Genomic DNA, 20,971 nt, shown 5'->3' with positions numbered 1-20,971 from the left:
GCATAAAGATTATGCAAAGACTTTCACGCCTGAAGTTCCAAAGTTCCAGAATTAGCCCCCCCACAACACCAGAAGCCAAAGCTGAGCAGTACTCTGGTTAAAAAAAAAAAGTTAATGGCTGTCTTCTTTAAAAAAAAAAAAAAAAAGGCAAGGGAGATACATAATGGCTATGCAAAAAGACTTTCTTGTTTGAGGCTCCAAAGTCCAATCCCCTGCACCACCATAAACCAAAGCTAAGCAGTGCTTTAGTTAGAAGTCGTAGGAAACAATAAAAATCAAAGAAAAGACTGATTAAGGACATTTTCAGCAAAAATGACACATAATTTAGTCCCAAATAATTTATGTTGCAGATTTCTTGAAGAGACTCTACAAGAAGGATAAGCATATTAAGACACACCTCTCAACTTCTTAAACATCTATGGTTGGGTTGATAGCCAGATCTCCTCAAAAGGTTTAAATAAAAAACAAAAAAAAGACAGAGCAGGCCTGTGTATCTCTCGCCCCCTTCCAATTCTTCCAAGCATCAACAAAGCTACAAAAATACATGGAAAAACAAGCAGAGAAACAAACTTCACAATGGTACGAAACAAACAGTCTCCAAAGACAGTTAAAAGATTTAAATGTGGCAAGCAGGAGAGCAAGCTATGCTAAAACCCCAGCAATCTGATCTTAATCCTCCAACAGCACACCACCACAAAAGGAAAAGCTGTAAAAGGAGAGAGGGAGAGCTGGCTACATACTTGCGAACTACTCAGCAGCTTGTCACGGTTCCAGTGAACTTCCTATTGGAATTTAGTTTCCCTAGTATCACACCATGAGGATGGATTACCTACTCACAAATGCTAGGATCTGTGCCCTGTCAAACTCAGAACTTGTGCAATTCTGTGACTACTTAAACAGGGGGCCCAGCCATACATCAGACCTGAAATTCCAACCGTGCACTCCTACCTTCAAGCTCCTGCTCATTAGCCAGGTTTAAACGCAGAGTCCCAGATCTAAGTCCTCACGGGGCATCAAACATAATGAGAGGACAGAAGAAATTACCAACACTGACCACAACAGCAACTGGAAGAAAACTTCAAATTAACCCCCTAATGAAGATATTAAAATTAGGATCCCAAAGATGTACACTATACTGAGAACTTTAGCATTCGATCATTTCTCTTTACGCCTTGCACAAATCAAAATGAAGCTAGCAGAAGGGAGAATGTGTCAGTAAATTCTAATGCATCCGCTTTCTTCTTCCCAACACATCCATTTTTGTTATCACTGCTGCTAAAAGCATGAAAAGTATCCAACACAAATATCTGATGTACATTTGACACAAATCTGTTTTGCTCTAAATAAAGCCATTTCTTATTCTTTAGGAATTTACAAAGTAAACAGACTGCCACTGCTCTTTTAAATATAATTTGAGTATCACTTAAAAGTGCTTGACTTAGAACTCATCACACACCTGCAGCTGCTATAACAACCCTTGACATGGATACTTCTTCCTGTCTGCAACAAGACATTCAAAACAGATATTATATCTTACACATATTCAACTCCTCTGGCAGTGAAATAAGTGAAAAGACAGCAAGAGCTTTCACAAAGCAATAGTTTTAAAACACTGAAAATTATCTGCAAATCTTATAATAGTTATTCTCTCTCTTCTGCCATCACCAGGACTTCAACACCCGGGGCTGACATTTTTAAACAGAAGAAGGGCCTGGTGATAACTCACTGGGTAGAGCACTCATTACCATGCATGAGGACCAGGTTCAAGTCCCCAGTCCCCAGTCACCCCATGGGCATACTATGCAAAGGGTAAGCTTCATGAGTAATGGAGCGATCTTGGGGTGTTTTTCTTCTACCTCTTTGTCCCTCTCTTTCTCCTGCCTTCTGTCTGGGGGGAAAAAAAGAGCAACTTTGATAGGAGCAGTGGAATCAAGCAAGCACTTAACTCTGGTAGAGAGACAGACAGACACAATGCAATACCAAAACTTCCCCTAGTGAAGTGTGAGCCAAGTTTAAACCTAAGTCAGCAGAACAGAAGACAAGGTACTTTTCCATGTGAGCTAGTTTGCCAGTTCTAGCTATTCTCTAAATGATGAGCCTCACTTGCAATAATATCCCCCAAAATTTTAATGCCGTATCTAGTGTACTTTAAATCTCTCCACTGGTATTTTATACATTCAAAGTTTTGTTTATTTATTTATTTACTATTCTTACTTTGGGTCAGCACGATAGCTCACTTGGATAGTGTACTAACTTAGTCATTAACATAAGCCAGGCCCAAGCATGCCCCACACACACACATTGAAGTTTGGTGCTACAGTAAATATCCTTCTCTGTCTCTGCCCCTGTCTGTCTGTCTCTTTCTCTGAAAAGTTAGCCTGGAGCAGTGAAGCCCCAGTGACAAAAACAAAAAACTGTCAGAAGCCAGGCAGTAGAAGCTTTTGGAAATCATCAGGCAATACAGTAATGTGTCAGGCTATAAAATTAACATTCAAAAGTCAGTGGCATTCCTCTATGCAAACACTAAGTTAGAAGAAATTGAAATCCAGAAATCAGTTCCTTTTTCTATAGCAACAAAAACAATAAAATATCTAGGAATAAACCTAACCAAAGAAGTGAAAGACTTGTATACTGAAAATTATGAGTCACTACTCAAAGAAATTGAAAAAGACACAAAGAAGTGGAAAGATATTCCATGCTCATGGGTTGGAAGAATTAACATCATCAAAATGAATATATTACCCAGAGCCATCTACAAATTTAATGCTATCCCCATCAAGATCCCAAGCACATTTTTTAGGAGAATAGAACAAATGCTACAAATGTTTATCTGGAACCAGAAAAGACTTGGAATTGCCAAAACAATCTTGAGAAAAAAGAACAGAACTGGAGGCATCACACTGCCAGATCTCAAACTATATTATAGGGCCATTGTCATCAAAACTGCTTGGTACTGGAACATGAACAGACACACTGACCAGTGGAATAGAATTGAGAGCCCAGAAATGAGGCCCCACACCTATGGACATCTAATCTTTGACAAAGGGGCCCAGACTATTACATGGGGAAAGCAGAGTCTCTTCAACAAATGGTGTTGGAAACAATGGGTTGAAACATGCAGAAGAATGAAGCTGAATCACTGTATTTCACCAAATACAAAAGTAAATTCCAAATGGATCAAGGACTTGGATGTTAGACCAGAAACTATCAGATACTTAGAGGAAAATATTGGGAGAACTTTTTTCCGCATAAATTTTAAAGACATTTTCAATGAAACGAATCCAATTACAAGGAAGACTAAGGCAAGTATAAACCTATGGGACTACATCAAATTAAAAAGCTTCTTCACAGCAAAAGAAACCACTACCCAAATCAAGAGACCCCTCACAGAATGGGAGAAGATCTTTACATGCCATACATCAGATAAGAGTTTAATAACCAACATATATAAAGAGTTTACCAGACTCAACAACAAGACAACAAATAACCCCATCCAAAAATGGGGGGAGGAATTGGACAGAATATTCACCACAGAAGAGATCCAAAAGGCCGAGAAACACATGAAAAAATGCTCCAAGTCTCTGATTGTCAGAGAAATGCAAATCAAGACAACAATGAGATATCACTTCACTCCTGTGAGAATGTCACACATCAGAAAAGGTAACAGCAGCAAATGCTGGAGAGGGTGTGGGGTCAAAGGAACCCTCCTGCACTGCTGGTGGGAATGTCAATTGGTCCAACCTCTGTGGAGAACAGTCTGGAGAACTCTCAGAAGGCTAGAAATGGACCTACCCTATGACCCTGCAATTCCCCTCCTGGGGATATATCCTAAGGAACCCAACACATCCATCCAAAAAGATCTGTGTACACATATGTTCTTGGCAGCACAATTTGTAATAGCCAAAACCTGGAAGCAACCCAGGTGTCCAACAACAGATGAGTGGCTGAGCAAGTTGTGGTCTATATACACAATGGAATACTACTCAGCTGTAAAAAATGGTGACTTCACCGTTTTCAGCCGATCTTGGATGGACCTTGAAAAAATCATGTTGAGTGAAATAAGTCAGAAACAGAAGGATGAATATGGGATGATTTCACTCTCAGGCCGAAGTTGAAAAACAAGATTAGAAAAGAAAACACAAGTCGAACCTGAAATGGAATTGGAGTATTACACCAAAGTAAAAGACTCTGGGGTGGGTGGGTGGGTGGGGAGAATACAGGTCCATGAAAAATGATGAATGAAATAGTGGGGGTTGTATTGCTAAATGGGAATCTGGGGAATGTTATGCATGTAAAAAAAAAAAAAAAAAAAAAGAAGTAGAAACGCAAAGCAGAAATTGACTGAGTTTGGAGTATGGCACCAAAGTAAGAAAGCAGAAGTATACTAGAGTTTGCAGTGAGTACCTCCCTAATACTTCCTCTCCACTTTTCCAAGCTTTGGGTCCATGATTGCTCAACAATTTGTTTGGCTTTGTATGTTAACTCTCTTTTCAGTCACCAGGTTCCAGGTGTCATCAGGATGCCGGCCAGACTTCCCTGGATTGAAGACCCCACCAATGTGTCCTGGAGCTCAACTTCCCCAGAGACCCATCCTACTAGGGAAAGAGAGAGGCAGACTGGGAGTATGGACCGACCAGTCAACGCCCATGTTCAGCGAGGAAGCAATTACAGAAGCTAGACCTTCTACCTTCTGCAACCCTCAATGACCCTGGGTCCATGCTCCCAGAGGGATAGAGAATGGGAAAGCTATCGGGGGAGGGGGTGGGATATGGAGATTGGGCGGTGGGAATTGTGTGGAGTTGTACCCCTCCTACCCTATGGTTTTGTTAAAAAATAAAATAAAATAAAATAAAATAAAAATAAAAAATAAAAAAAAATAATAACTATGGCAGGAAAAAAAAAAAAAAGAAGCCAGGCAGTGAAACAGCTGGTAGAAAACACACACGGCCATATTTGAAGACTCAGTTTCAAGTCCCTGCAACTACCTTCCTTCATGGGGGGAAGCTGCATGAACAGTGTTACAGGTGTGTGTCCTCCTCCCCCTAGTTCATTCTGTCTCTGGTCATCATCACACAGTGCAGACACTGAGCCCTAGCAATAAAAAGGTTAACAAAGTAATAATCATGCCTGAGGCAACAAAGGTAGGTTCCAGGTTCAATCCTTAGGAGCACCGTAAGTCAGAGGAAAAGTGTTCTGAGAAAAAATGGGAAGTGAGGAGGGGAGAATTATTACTTCATTTTTTTCCCCTCCACCACCAAAATTTCACATTTTTAGCAAAAATTAAACTCTTTTGTGTTTACTTTAATAGTACTAAAAACTATATTAAGACATCTTGTCTTGTGAGTATGCATTAATAATACTTTTCAAACCTCAGTATTTTATAATATAACTCAATCACATATAGAACCCAAGAATTTATATTACATTTAACAGACAAAAAGATATTTTCCCTAACTTACTGTGTTACCTAACTTTTATTCTCAATACAAGTTTTGTGTTTTGTTTTGTCTTACTTGGGAGCCCATGCTAGAAAGCCCAAAACTTTACCACTACACCACCTCCCAGGCTGCTGAGTTTTTTCTTTGTGTTTGTTTTTTAATACATAATGTATTTGGTGAATACAGAGTGAACTAAGAACAATAGATTTTATTTTTCAAAATGTTTATTTTTATGAGAGAGGACTCTCCCCCACCCCAAACACTGCTGGAGCTGGGTCACTGGGATCTCAGGCATGTGAGTTTGTGCTCTAACACACTAAGATATCTCCCACCCCCTTGGGAGTCAGGGGGTAGCACAGTGGGCTAAGTGCACGTGGTGCAAAGTGCAAGGACTGGCATAAGGATCCTGGTTTGAACCCCCAGCTCCCCACCTGCAGTGGAGTCACTTCACAAGCGATGAAGCAGGTCTACAGTTGTCTGTCTTTCTCTCCCCTTCTTGGTCTTCCCCTCCTCTCTCCATTTCTCTCTGTCCTATCCAACAACGATGACATCAATAACAACAACAATAATAACTACAACAACAAAACAACAAGGGCAACAAAAGGAAATAAATAAATGAAATTTTTTTTAAAAAAAGGTATCTCCCCCAACCCTGTTCAGCTGTACCACACATGTGTGAGGTCCTGGGTTCATGCCCCAGCACTACAATGAAAGTCACAGAAATGAAAAGATTGGCCCTCGTATTTCTATAAAGCAGAGTCTGATAATTTATTTTTATGCATCACAGACTCACTTTAACCTCAGCAACACTTATTTAATAAAACAACTTCCTGCTTCTAAAGTTGAAACTGGACACCCTTAATTATAGTAACTTCAAAAATACACTCTGGGGAAGGGGAGACAACACAGTGACTATGCAAAATGACTCTCGATCCGTAGGCTTCCAAGGCTCAGGTTAAATCCTTAGTACCATCATCAGCCAGAACTGAGAAGTGCTCTGGTTTAATATATATATCTGCAGCTCCAGACCTACACACATGCAAACAAGGCTACTTTCATTACTTCTAACTCTCTTATGTCTCTGTAAGCATTCTCTGTAAACAAGAAAAACATTAAGGGGGGCCCAGGGGTGATGCACCGGGTTAAGTGCACATAGTGAGAAGCGCAAGGACCCGCACGAGGATCTGGGTTCCAGCTCCCGGCTCACCACCTGCGGGGGGGCGCAGCACTTCAGAAGCAATGAAGTCGGTTTGCAGGTGTCTTTCTCTCCACTCTTTATCTTCCCCTCCACTCTCAATCTCTCTGTCCTATCCGTAAAAAACTGAAAACGGCCACCAGGAGTAGTGGATTTGTAGTGCAGGTGCTGCGCCCCGGTGATGACCCTGGAGGCGAAAGAAGGAAAGGAGAGGAGAGGCCAGGAGGTGGCCTCTCCTGATTAAGCACACATTACAGTGTGCAAGGACCCAGGTTCAAGTCTCTGGTCACCACCTGCAAGGGGAAAGCTTCACAAGTGATGAAGCCAGGCTACAGGTGTCTGTCTGTCTCTCTCCCACTCTATGTCCCACTTCCCTCTCAATTTCTGTCTCTATTCAATAATAAATAAATAATTTTTTAAAAAAAAAGAACAGGAGAGGAGAAAAAGAAAGAGGAGGGGAGGGGAGGGGAAAGGAGGGGGAACATTAAAAGCAAACATCTGAATACAACTTTAAATAATGAGGAAAGGGATCTGAAATTAGCCATAAGTTGGTCAAGTTGATGAAAATGTTCTAAATGCTCATTCTGAATTGTTATAGTAACCTAGTCAGGACCTGTAATAAATAAAAACACTAAATCAGACTACATTTGGTCTCCACCTCTAATTTATGTTCCTTCCTTTTGTATATATTTGCTATTAATACTATTACCATAAAGTTCAGTCTTGATCTGAGACTTAAGCTAAATCTTTCTAATTTTTCAAGGAATTACATTCTTGGCTCACTGTTGTAATTGACAAAAAAAAAAAAAAAAAAACTAACAAAATTGTACCCATTTTCTTTGTTTTCATCTATTTTAAGTTTTTTTGTTTTGTTTTACTGGAAAAAGGAGAAAGGGACAGCAGAGAGAGATACCTGCAGGAGAAGAGAGATACTACTTCACTACTCATGAAGCTTCTTCCCCCTGTAGGTGGGGACCATGGGATTGAACCCGGTCCTTGTGCAAAGACCTGTTTATATATTCCTTTCTTCATCAAGAGCTAGCTAATCTCCTTTCTCCTTAATCAATCATCTCTCAAAAGCAACTAGGAGATTTATCTAAAATGCTGGAACCTCCTCTTCCATCAAGTATACCTTCTCAACACATGGGAAATCAAGAAAGCGAAACGGTGCCACAAATTAAGAAAACTTCAAAATATCTATATAGTCAACAAAATTACTTCCAGGTAAAAACACTTCTCAGTGGATCGAATGCAGAACAAGAAATAAAATTCAACTAAACATATACAACCAACAGAGCGTATACTTGCTATAGAATACGAGTTAACATGAATTATGAACCCATTATTTATCTTGTGAAGCAAAGCAAAGCTACTAATCAATCATTTCTAACCTTTAGCATAAAAAGAGAAAATAAAGACCATAGTAAAATCAGCCAGCTCAACAAACCATACTTACGGGTTAGATGAAAGATCCCGTCACAGGCACTAATGTGAGATAGAAAGGCGTTTCCCAGGCCTTGCCCATTGTGAGCACCTTTCACAAGGCCAGCGATATCCACTACATTCAGAAAGGCGGGAATTTTGCTGAAAAATAAAGCACAGTTTTACTAATACAGCACTAAGAACTTGGTTTTAGCCAAACGGATGGCCCATATTATATAAATTAAAACTTCCCTTTCTAAAATAATGTTTATGGAGGCAGACAGCACAATGGTTATGGAAAGAGACCTCATGGCTGAGGCTCGGAAGTCCCAGGTTCAGTCCCATACACCATTAAAAAAAAATGCGAAAATAATATTCATAAGCGTCAACAGTAATGACTGGGTAAGTGAACACTGAAAAAATTCAACAAGATCTTTTGGGAGTGGAGGGAGCTCAGAATGCTTCTCTCGTATGAGGGGGGCCCTGAGTCAGATCCCTGGCATCGCCTTTCCCCAGTATAAAGAAGCTTTCTTTTCTTTAATTTTTTAAATATATTTTATTTCTTTTCTTTTTTAAGTATTTTATTTATTCATGAGAAAGGAGGAGAGAAAGAACCAGACATCACTCTAGCACATGTGCTGCCAGGGAACTGAACTCACAACCTCATGCTTAAGAGTCAGTGTTCTAGTCACTGCACCACCTCCTGGAACACAAAGAATCGTTTAATACATTGGGATGTGCTTACTAAAAGAGGTGGGGGGGGTCATTATAAGGCAGGAAAGATGTTCCTGTTGTGTCTCTAAAGATTAGGACTCACATCATTAATTATAATAGATTGGTCCACCCCACATATTATGAAAAAGAATCATAGAATGTTGAGTCTGGGGAGTCGGGCTGTAGCGCAGCGGGTTAAGCGCAGGTAGCGCAAAGTGCAAGGACCAGCATAAGGATCCCGGTTCGAGCCCCCGGCTCCCCAACTGCAGGGGAGTCGCTCCCCCTCTTCTCTGTCTTCCCCTCCTCTCTCCATTTCTGTCCTACCCAACAACAATGACATCAATCATAACTACAACAATAAAACAACAAGGGCAACAAAATAAATATTAAAAAAAAAAAAAGAATGTTGAGTCTACCAAAATAAGGCAAGCTAATCATCGAAGAATGAACCAGTTTACTCTTTGCACTAAACTAAATGCTTCATTTGGGAATTAGTAACATTCAAAATAGTAACAAACTAAAAGTAATCAATACTTTGGTTAAACGTTAATAAGTAAAATTAGTACATTAGAAAATATTCACTAAGTCTGTATGTTTAATCTAGAAAAACAGTAATAATACGCCACACAAAAGGTAGCACATTTTAGAAGCCAGGAATAGAACTCAGTAGTAGAAAGCATGCTTCCCATGTATAATGCCCTGGGTTTGACTGTTGGCACACACATCACCCCCAAAATAGAATGTATGTGAAGTGTCATGTTCTCATAACTAACTATACACACTATACACACAGGCACAGAAGTATGAAAAGATATATAATGGGGGCAGGCAGTGGCACACCAGGTCAAATGCACATAGTACCAGCAAAAGGACCCGTGCAAGGATCCCAGTTTGAGCCCCCGGCTCCCCGCCTGCAGGGGGGTTGCTTCACAAGCAGTGAAGCAGGTCTGCAGTTGTCTATCTTTCCCTCTCTCTGTCTTCCTCTCCACTCTCCATTTCTCTCTGTCCTATCCAATGGGGGGGAAAAAATGGCTGCCAGGAGCAGTGGATTTGTAGTGCTGCCACTGAGCCCCAGCAATAACCTTTGAGGCAAAAAAGAAAAGATAGACATATACTCAAAGTATTAATAACTTGGATAGACGACCCCACCAATATGTCCTGGAATTTCGCTTCCCCAGAGCCTCGCCCCACTAGGGAAAGAGAGAGACAGGCTGGGAGTATGGATCCACCTGTCAACGCCCATGTTCAGCGGGGAAGCAATTACAGAAGCCAGACCTTCCACCTTCTGCACCCCACAATGACCTTGGGTCCATACTCCCAGAGGGATAAAGAACAGAAAAGCTATCAGGGGAGGGGGTGGGATAGGGAAATCTGGTGGTGGGAACTGTGTGGAGTTGTACCCCTCTTATCCTATGGTTTTGTTAATGTCTCCTTTTTTAAATAAATAAAAAAAATTTTTTTTTAAGCATTAACAACTGTTGAATCAAGGTAAAGTAAAAGTGGTTTTGACTCCTATTTTATACATTTCCATATGCCCTGAACTTTTTACAATGAATCTGCATTTTATGTTCTCTCTAAGTAAAGTTTTATTTTTCATAAAAATATAGGATATGCTTGGGAGTTGGGTAGTAATGCAGCGAGTTAAGCACACGTGGCGCAAAGCACAAGGACTGGCTTAAGGATCCCCATTCGAGCCTCCAGCTCCCCACCTGTAGGGGAGTCGCTTCACAGGCTGTGAAGCAGGTCTGCAGGTGTCTATCTTTCTCTTCCCTTCTGTTTTCCCCTCCTCTCTCCATTTCTCTCTGTCCTATCTAATGACACGACAATAATAACTACAGCAATAAAAAAAAAAACATTTGAAAAAAAAGAAATATATAGGATATGCTTGATATAAAAAAACTTCAAACAATATAGAGAAAAGTAAGAACTAAAATAAAAGTAGCCTGAACACTCCACTGTCTAGAGATAAGCATCAACCTGTTTGTAATTGCCATTTCATGAATTTCCTAAGAATGTACATACAATTTTACATGAACGGAATGACATAAAACTGAATTATTCCCTCTACTTCAAAATTCCCGGCACGGACACACATGCACATGCACGCAATGTTAACAGTAGGACACGTTTCCTTGCCCTTCGTGTCATGCATTACTTTTACGTAACAATAACACTACATTGATTTTGAAAAAGGAGCAGCACCTCTACACAATTTCAAACATCTCACTCCTGAATATCTCCTCATTCTATACAGGACTATAAGTAGACAGCAGCATAAAAGTCTTCTTACCTTGCTGGTTTGTGGTACTGACAAAGAAAGTCAAACCTCTCATCTGGCACAGGGACTCTGCTCTCATTAGGATCGATGGTGCAGAAAGGAAAGTTTTCCGCTGAAGCCTGACTATTAGTCAACACATTGAAGAAGGTAGATTTCCTAAAAATGAACAAAAAAGTTTCAATCAACTCTTAGGTTAACAGAAGAATTGAGGCCATGCTTAATTCAATGCTTTCAGAAGCTCTATAGGCATCATGAGACCAAGGTGGCGGGTGGGGGGAGCACGCGTCGCCCAGGTTCAAGCCCCAGCGCCATATATGGGAGGCGCTGCGGTGCCTGTCCTCCTCTCACGCTGTGTCGTACTGCGCCGCATAAAAACGCAGCCCCCGAACAGTGATACAGGCATATGTGGTGCACGGGATCCACAAAGAAATACTAAACAAATAAAAATAAAAATCATAAACCCGATCTGGAAAGGAGGAAGGGTAAGGAAAGACTAATTTCTCAACAAGGGCAACAAAAGATAAAATAAATAAATAAATAAATAAATATAAAAAACTAAAAAAAAAAAAAAAAGGAAAGACTAATTTCTCTACTGGAAATGAGTGAAAATTGTTCACAATGCAGTCCATGGTTTATAACTAGGTTATGCTCCTATTTGTCTATCTGAGACTTGGGAAGCATTTATCAAATCTTTGTTATAAATAATAGCTATAGTACTACATAGCATAAATCCTATTTTATTGCTAGCGTGCCTGTTAGTACTATTATCATGTCACCTTATCTAACAATTTAAACCAGCACCTGGTAGAGTGCACACATTACGGGACGTATGTTCAAGCCCTTCACCCCACCTCAACAGTGGTGGTGCAGGTGGTGCAAGTGTCTCTCATTCTCTCTCAATTATTTAAATTATTTGTCTTATCAGAAATAATCTGCTCAGAGAACTACTGTGAAAATACCAGCCACATCGAAAATGCTGTAACACGATGTGGAAAGTCACAGAGTAAAATCTAAAACAAGATGAGATTTTATCATTTGTAATGATTATTTTGTATTACTTTCTGATTACTCTTTAATATGGACAGTAAAGTATTCACTATAGGGCAGGGGTAGATAGCATAATGGTTACGCAAAGAGGCTCTCATGCCTGAGGCTCCAAAGTTTCAGGTTCAATCCCTTGTACCAACATAAGCCAGGGCTGAGCAGTGGTTTGGTGAAAAAAATAATAATGATTACTAAATAAATAATAGAATTCACTACAGTGACTTTTACTTGCCTTAGAAATAGGACTCACACGCCCATGTTCAGCGGGGAAGCAATTACAGAAACCAAACCTTCAACTTTCTGCATCCCACAATGACCTTGGGTCCATACTCCCAGAGGGGTAAAGAATAGGAAAGCTATCAGGGGAGGGGATGGGATACGGAGTTCTGGTGGTAGGAATTGTGCGAAGTTGTACCCCTTTTATCCTATGGTTTTGTCAATGTTTCCTTTTTATAAATAAAAAATAAAAAAGAAATAAAAAAGAAATAGGACTCACTGAGTCAGGCTGATAGCACAGTGGTTATGCTTGATACAAATGAATAAATGAGGGTTATTCTCTACAACAGAATTTCATATACTAGCATGGTTTGCTCTATAAAGTATTCATCCTCCAACAAAGACAACAGAAGATTGTAATCACCATCCGATAAACCCAATAATTATTGTGGGCAAGAATTATTAGGGCAGGAGTTAGGCAGTAGTACAGCGGGTTAAGCACAGGTAGCACAAAGCACAAGGATGGCACAAGGACCGGCATAAGGATCCCGGTTTGAGGCCCCAGCTCCCCACCTGCAGGGGAATCGATTCACAAGCAGTTAAGCAGGTCTGTAGGTGTCTTCCCACCCACCCCCATCTTCCCCTCCTCTCTCCATTTCTCTCTGTCCTATCCAACAACAACAACATCAATAACAACAATAATAACTACAACAATAAAACAAGGGCAAAAAAGATGTATGAGTGATCAAACTAGCTGTATTCGTAAGAGCCAAAATATGGAAACAACCAAATGACTACACACACACACACACACACACACACACACACACACGCAAAGGATAAATAAACGCTATACCTCTCAGGCATAATACTGAATAAAAAAAAACACTCTACAACGGCTCAGCTCTGCCTTATGCTGACAGGAGACTGAGCCTGGGACCTGGAAGTCTCGGGCATGAGTCTGTTTGTATAACCACTGTGCTATCTCCTCCGGCCCAAATGTCTTTATTTCTGAGCAACAGATGATCCTTCAGAGAGAATTGCTACCTCTTCCCAGTCAATTTCTTGTAAGCTCATGCAGAAGGAAAAGTGTCCGGACAAATATTCTACACAGCCATCTGAATCAGGAGAGTGAACAGTACATGAAAAAGACACACAAGTGTCCTGTCTCATCGGGCAGCACCACCCTGGCTCCAGGTCTGCACATGGAACCTGACTGTTTTCCTTTAATTCTAGTACTTAGACTGTTTTACTAAGTAAAACAGTCAGAATGTGTTTAGCTCACAAAGAACCCTACCTGTTGCAGCTAAGTAATGTTCACTCTACCACAAAAAAAAAAAAGTTTACAATCAAATAATCACAATCAAAAAATTACCAAAACTCATCAAACTGTATATTATTAGAATCAATTGATTTTACCGTTTGTAATGTATGACCTAAATAAAACGGGAATATTAAATTCAAAAGCATAAACAACATTTTTATATTGAACAATAAAATAGACTGTTTTCACATACAATGACTTTAACTTGCTTACAGCTACAAAACTTATGTAAGAAAAACTTAAGATTAAAAAAAAACTTAAAATGGCCTATTTTTTAAATTTATTTATTTACTCCCTTTTGTTGCCCTTTTTATTGTTGTAGTTATTTTTGTTGTCGTCATTGTTGGTTGGATAGAACAGAGAGAAATGGAGAGAGATGGGGAAGACAGAGAGGGGGAGAGAAAGATAGACACCTTCAGACCTGCTTACCCTGCAGGTGGGGAGCCAGGGGCTCGAACCAGGGTCCTTCAGATGGTTCTTGCGCTTTGCGCCAGGTTAACCCGCTGCCTTACCGCCTGACTCCCTAAAATGGCCTATTTTTAATTAGCACCATTTAAAGTCAAGTAGCACTGTCTACACTGATTCTACAAAGAGAAGCCCATTAATAAATAAAAACCATTTTTTCTTTACTGGTGCAATAAAGCTCAAAACATACATAATGTTCACATCTTGCTTCAAATTTATTGACAACACCCTACAGTACTCTGCTTAATTATTTGTTTTGCTTGTATTGCCACGCTATATTTAGTCTTACTTGCAAGCAGCTATATCTCAGCAGGAAACCCTTCAAAATGCAAACCTCTCCAGCTCCAGGAAAGATTGAAATTAGGACAGCTACACTTGCTCATGATTTACATTACAAGAATTTAAGACCTGCCTTCCTTATCATCATAAGCTCCACTCAATAAACAACCTCTCTAACAGTGGTCCCAAAGAACATATAGAAGAACAGAGCTGTCCCACCGGACAGCAATCTAAAAGCCTCAAACTAAGTCAAAACACCTCCAGTGACCTTAATTACTCCTTACTCAATCTGCTACCCGCTAATACACCCTCGTCACTTCTTAGACTTTTTATAATTAAGGCTAGTAAAACGATATTACAGTGGAATGGCAAAGTAACGCAGCAGACTTCGAACATTCACCTGCACATGAAGATTTATATAGTGAACCCCACATAATTTCCCATCACAGTCTTACAAATGTCAAACATTACAAAACTGAAAAAAAAAAAATTTTTTTTTGCTCTCACAACTTTCAGATTCAGCCACTTTATTTACTTATTTTGCCTCCAGTGTATTTACTTATTTGTTTTGCCTCCAGTGTTGCTTGGTGCCAGCACTACAAATCCACCGCTCCTGATGGCTTTTTTTTTTAATCACTATTTTATTCAATACAACAGAGAATTTGAGCAAGGATGGGGAGATACAGAGTGAGTGAGAAAAACAGACACCTGTGGACTTGCTTCACCATGAGTGAAGCATCCCCACTGTAGGTGGTGTGTGGGGGCTCAAACCTGGGTCCTTGCACATAGTGTACTATGTGTACTTAACTCAGTGAGCCACTCTGCCCAGCCCATCATTTGGCCACCTTATAATAAATACCCTTTTACTGGGAAGCTTCCAATATTAAATTCAAAACTGTCACCTCCTCCAGTAAAAAAGTCAGCCAACTGGCATAAGGATCCTCGTTCCAGCCACTGACTCCCCACCTTCAGCGGAAGGAAGCCTCACAAGTGATGAAGCAGGTCTGCAAGTGTCTATCTTTCTCTCTCCCTGACATCCCCTCCTCTCTCAATTTCTCTCTGCCCTATCCAACAGCAGCAGCAATGGCAACAATAATAATAACAATAACAACAAGGGCAACAAAATGGAGAAAATGGTCTCCAGGAGCAGGGGATTCTTAGTATAGGTGTTGAGCCCCAGCAGTAACCCTGGAGGCAGAAGGAAAAAAAGAAAAAAGAAAAAAAAAAGTCAGCTATCTGAACCCTGATCGGATTATAATCAAACTTCTAAAGAAACTTGAAAAGCTGTTTCTTTGCCAATGCCCATGTCGAGTGGAAAAACAATTACAGAAGCCACCTTCTGCACTCTAAAAAGAATTCTGGTACATACATACTCCCAGAGGGGGAATAATATTAGGGGAGACGACTAAAGGGCTCTGAACCCCCAATCTTATCAGGACCCAGAGAGAGGAGATGGAAAAAAGAAGAACATTCGTAAGTAGTAAGAGGTGTAGATATGACTTAGAAAGAAGGCAGGGCTATAGAAACGGACAAATATTTATGTAGTTACAGAAATGAGTCAACCTTGTTGACTGTGACCTTGGAAGAACTACTGAAGTTTCTTTTTGTAAGAAATTGAATTTCTAAAATTTCTAATTTATTTAGCATTGGAGTAGAGACAAAGAGAAATTGAGACGGGAGGGAACAGAAATAGAAAAAGAGAGACAGACACCTGCAGCTCAACTTCACCACTACTTCATCCTTCACCTGCAGCCTTCCCCCTGCAGGTGGGGACCAGAGGCTTGAGGCCAGGTCCTTGCACCCTGTAGTGCACCTGACCAGGTACACCAACACCTGGCCCCAATGACTGCAGTTTCCACTAAAAGGAATGAGGACACAGAATTCCAGTGCTGGGAACAGTGTGGAATTATACTCGCTACCTTATAATTTTGTAAATGAATATTATTAGTGATTTAAATAAGAGAAAAAAAAAAGAACAGTGAAACAGAGTAACAGAGGGGGAATCTCCTTTTTTCTTTTAGTTTCTTCTTTTCTTTACAAAAAAAAAAAAAACCTGTTTCTTCAAGTATCATGACCTCTAATTTCCAGGACAGACAGCTACCATTCATAGCAAGCCAGAATCAAAATCAATTGTAAACATCTCCAATTCCACTTAAGTTCAATGACTCCCAACAGTACTTGAAGTAAACTAAGCTGATCTGGTTCAACTTGATATTTAAATTCACACTGTTTCTTTTTTAATTTAGCAATAAAATAAATAATTCATGTTTCAATACAGTTATCTATACAGAAAACAAACAAAACAGAGCCTAGTGAGGGAGTTACAGACCTTTGGTGGCAGGAATGGTGCTAATATATTAACTTATAATCTTATAAATCACTATTTAATCAATATGAGACGGAAAAACATATTTAAAAAAAATAAAGCCGGGAGTCGGGCGGTAGCACAGCGGGTTAAGCGCAGGTGGCGCAAAGCGCAAGGACTCGTATAAGGATCCGGGTTCGAGCCCCCGGCTCCCCATCAGCAGGGGAAGCAGGTCTGCAGGTGTCTTTCTCTCCCCTCTCTGTCTTCCCCTCCTCTCTCCATTTCTCTCTGTCCTATCCAACAACGACGACATCAATAATAACTACAACAATAAAACAACAACATCAACAAAAGGGAAATAAATAAATAAATATTAACAAAAATAAAAAATAAAGCCTACTTTTAAACCAATTAACACTCCAACTGTCTAGCCTCTTTTTTTCCATTTACATCTTAATTACTTCATGCATCTGCATGTACACAACAGGATCCACCAAATATATAACATAAAAATAAGAACAGTAACAACAACAATAAAAAAACAAGGGCAACAAAAAGGAAAATAAATAAACATTAAAAATTAATAATAAATAAATAAATAAATAAATAAATAAAAATAAGAGCAGTGGGTAGGGGAGATAGCAAGAAAATCTTGACTTTCATGCCTTAGGACCCAAAATTATAGGTTCAACCTCCAACAGCACCATAAGCTGGACATGGCCAGTGCTCTAGTGAAGATAAATAAATAAATTCCAACATTCACCTACCCAACATTCGGCAATCCAACAATACCAATTTTCAATGAGGTTCCAAATCTTCCAATGATTGGGGGTGGTTTAATTCCATCCCCTCCCTTCTTGGGAGGCATCTGAAATGTCAAAAGAAACAAATACATGAATGAAACTTTTTTTGACACTTTATTGGTGGGTTAATGGTTACATTACAGTTGTTGACAAACAGATACAATGTCCCTCATCTTCCTATTAAAGATGTCTGCAAGGCACTGCCCCCCAAAACAAAACTTTTTACTATCCTCACTAATCAACGACATTTTATCACATAAAATGTTACTAGTGGGCTAATATCAGACCAAAACTGACAGTCAGATGTACTTTCTTAACAAAATAAAAACAAAAACAAAAACAAAAACAAGTTTAGTAGACAGATTCGACTTTCATAGTTGGCAAAGCAGTCATTTCTGGCAACTTATGGGGAAACTAATGTACAAGTACATGGTACCGGGAATCAAAAATAAAATGTAGCTGCCAAATCCTTCCATTCAGGCTGCTCACAAAAAGCTTTTATTTCCTAATTTGACATATAGCTATACAAATGAAAGGACGGATAAGACTCAGAGAAAACTCATTATAGACATGAGTAACCAAGTCAGCTCCCACCAAACCATTCCTCATTTTCTGGAATCTGTTCTTTCCCATTTCCCCACACGCTAGTTAAACCCATCACATCTTACCTAGCGACCTCCGGAGTCAACAACACTCTGTGGTTATTTCTAGTGGTAACTGAAGGCACCGACCCATTCATTGCACAAGATGAAAACTTTCTCGGCCCCAGCTAACTGGAGCGAAACCCCCAAGTTGCCCCGTGCAAAACCATTCCCACCTTTAACCACCGCAAACTGAACATGAGGTCTGCTAACCTCAAGTTCTAACCAGCTGTGAGCCTGCTGGGGACCCCGCGCACTCAGGGACACTGCAGTCGCTGAGCACTGACTCCAGAGGCCCACTGCTCCTCTCGGGCTTCACCTGTCTCCCGGCAGACCGCGCCTTCCCCGGCGCAGCTGCACGGGCGCAGCCCCTCCACGGCCTCCTCCCCAGGGAGGGTGGCCAAAACGGGTCCCGAACCCACAGCCGGGGCCCCCTCTGACCCAGGGGAGGTGCACCCAGGGCTGCAAGGGCGCCCCGGGGCCGCGCGGCCTAGTCCGGGAGCAGCTCATTCATCCACACGGCCCGCACCGCCCACTGCCCCGCTCGCCCCGTCCCGGCCGCCAGCCCCGGCCAGGCGCCGGCCGCCGAGCTCAGTGCCCGGGCGGGCAAGGAAGACACTGCGGGGAGCGCGCCCGCCGGCCTCCGGAAGGCCTCACCGTGCTCGGCGTGGGCGACAACGGGGGCACCAGCGGCTGCGGGAGACGCGTCCTGCCGGGAGCGACAGACAGGGAGGAAGGAGGAGAGCGCGCAGGCCCGGCCCCTCCGCCGAGCGGCACGCACGACGGCGGCGGCGGCGGCGGCGGCGGTGGCGGAACGGGCGGGCCGGGCGCCGGGCGGCACCTGCGCGTAGGCTGCGCGCTCCGCCCCTCCCCGCGCGGCCTCCCGCCTCACCCATTGGCTGAAGAGCCGAGGGAGGCGGGAGTAAGGTGGGCGGGGCGTGTGACGTCAGAGTGCTCGAACCTGAGCTGGGGCTGCCCTGCTCCTCCCCCGGAGCGAGCACATGCCTCCGCTTCTACACGTGGAGCTCTAGGTCCGGCTCGTCCCGCGGCGGCGCGCACGCGGCCTGCAGCCCTCCTGGCCTTTCGCCCGCTCAACCTGGCTGCCCGCCGGAGTCAGAGCACTTGAAACCTGGCATAGAGCCGCCAACCGAGTCTGCGACGACTAGCACTCAGCTCAGCTTCCCTTCCTGTGACTTTTTCTAGTCGGTCAGGATTATGAGAATCAGTTAAAAGTTCTTAAAGGAGAAAGGTAAAAAAGAGCTAAAGGCTACGGGAAGCTTACAGTCTAAGGGTCCCTTGTCAGCTTTTTGTTCATTTTCCCAGAAATCGTTTTATCGCGCCAATTTCCATCACCACCCTCTTCCTCTTCTCCGTCACTCCACCCTTTGGAATTTGGAAAAGCTAGACTGCAATCTGGATTCCGCTGCTCATTCATTAGCTATGTGATCCTGACAAGGTAGCTTTTTTAGGCTTCAATTTGCTCCTGGGTAAAATAAGGCTATTGAACCCCATCTATGAAGACGTTTTGTTTTGACAATATGTGTACACCTTGTAGCACACTCAGCACATAAATGGAAATAAAGGTTTTTGTCGGGTCCAGGAGGTGGTGCACCTAGTTCAGTGTACAGTGCGCAAGGACCCGAGTTCAAGCCCCTGGTCCCCACCTGCTGGAGGAAAGCTTCACGAGTGATAAAGCAGGGCAGCAATGTCTCTGCCTCTATCCCTCTGTATCTTACCCACCCACCCCCCAATTTCTCTCCAATAATAAATAAATAAATCATCTAAAAAGGCTTTTTTTGAGCTCAGACCTACAGGGGATGCAAAGATTACACAGGCTCCTGTGCTGAATATGGGCCCCAGATCAAATCAATGGGGTTTACAGTTAACAATATTTATATACCTTTCCCATATTTGGGAGCTACTCTCTCCTCTGATACAGATTTCTAATCCTTTTTCCAACTCTGACAGCATCTGCCCCAGACAATACCACTTGCAAGTTAGCTGTCAGGCTTAGGCAAAAGTTAGTAAAGTCGGGGAGTCGGGCGGTAGCCCAGCGGGTTAAGCGCATATGGCGCGAAGAGCAAGGACCAGGGTAAGGACCCTGGTTCAAGACCCCGGCTCCCCATCTGCAGGGGAGTTGCTTCACCGTCTGAAGGTGTCTATCTTTCTCTCCCCCTCTCTGCCTTCCCTTCCTCTCTCCATTTCTCTCTGTCCTATCTAACAACAATAATAACGACAACAATGAAAAACAAGGGCAACAAAAGGGAAAATAAATATAAAAAATAATTTAAAAAATAGTAAAGTCATGGGCCCCTTGGAATATATCTAACATAGACCTACTAGCTTTTTCCACAATGGAGACCCCCAAATCTCATCTGCAATATTCTTGCCTTTAAGTTCTTGATTATTTAACAATTTGTTCTGCTTTATATCTTAACTCTTTTTTAGCCACCAAGCTGCAGATGCTACCATGACACCAACCTGATTTCCTTGAGCAGATGACCTTACCAATGAACCCTGGAACCTGACCTTCCTAGAGCCCTGCCCTACTAGGGAAAGATAGAGACAGGCTGGGGGTATGGATCAACCTGCCAACACCCACCTTCAACACCCATGCAATTGTGGAGACGCAATTACATATACCATACCTTCCACCTTCTATACCCCATATTGATCCTGGGTCCATGTTCCTAGAGAGATAAAGAACAGGAAAGTCAGGGCATTGCTTAGCTCTAGTTTGTGGTGGTATTTAATCTAGAAGTTTGGAGCTTTACGCATGAAAATATTTTGTGTGACCACTATATTATCTTCCTGGCCCCAAGTTGCCTTAAAAACAAACAGGTCTGC

General features: G+C 41.8%; 1 protein-coding gene across 2 annotated transcripts in view; it reads right to left on the bottom strand.

The window, feature by feature from the left end:
* Window positions 1–18,970, bottom strand: part of OLA1 (Obg like ATPase 1) — a 145,332-nt gene extending 126,362 nt beyond the window's left edge. Inside the window, exons 1-4 of one of the 2 annotated variants that reach the window (XM_007527215.2) lie at window positions 18,782–18,970; window positions 17,448–17,548; window positions 11,060–11,203; window positions 8,090–8,217 (exon numbers count right to left, since the gene is read on the bottom strand). In XM_007527215.2, the coding sequence (XP_007527277.1) occupies window positions 8,090–8,217; window positions 11,060–11,203; window positions 17,448–17,548 (373 nt within the window). In that variant the 5' untranslated portion in view covers window positions 18,782–18,970. Of the gene's footprint in view, window positions 1–8,089; window positions 8,218–11,059; window positions 11,204–17,447; window positions 17,549–18,565; window positions 18,718–18,781 lie in introns of those variants that run through there. The other variant, XM_060177693.1, reaches the window with a different exon arrangement.
* Between the last annotated feature and the right edge of the window lie 2,001 nt (window positions 18,971–20,971).

Source organism: Erinaceus europaeus, chromosome 18 (genome assembly GCF_950295315.1).
Source record: "Erinaceus europaeus chromosome 18, mEriEur2.1, whole genome shotgun sequence".
In the NCBI taxonomy this organism is placed as follows: Eukaryota; Metazoa; Chordata; class Mammalia; order Eulipotyphla; family Erinaceidae; genus Erinaceus; species Erinaceus europaeus.
The sequence above is the reverse complement of the archived record's forward strand: the minus strand, read 5'-3'. Positions and strand labels throughout refer to the sequence as shown.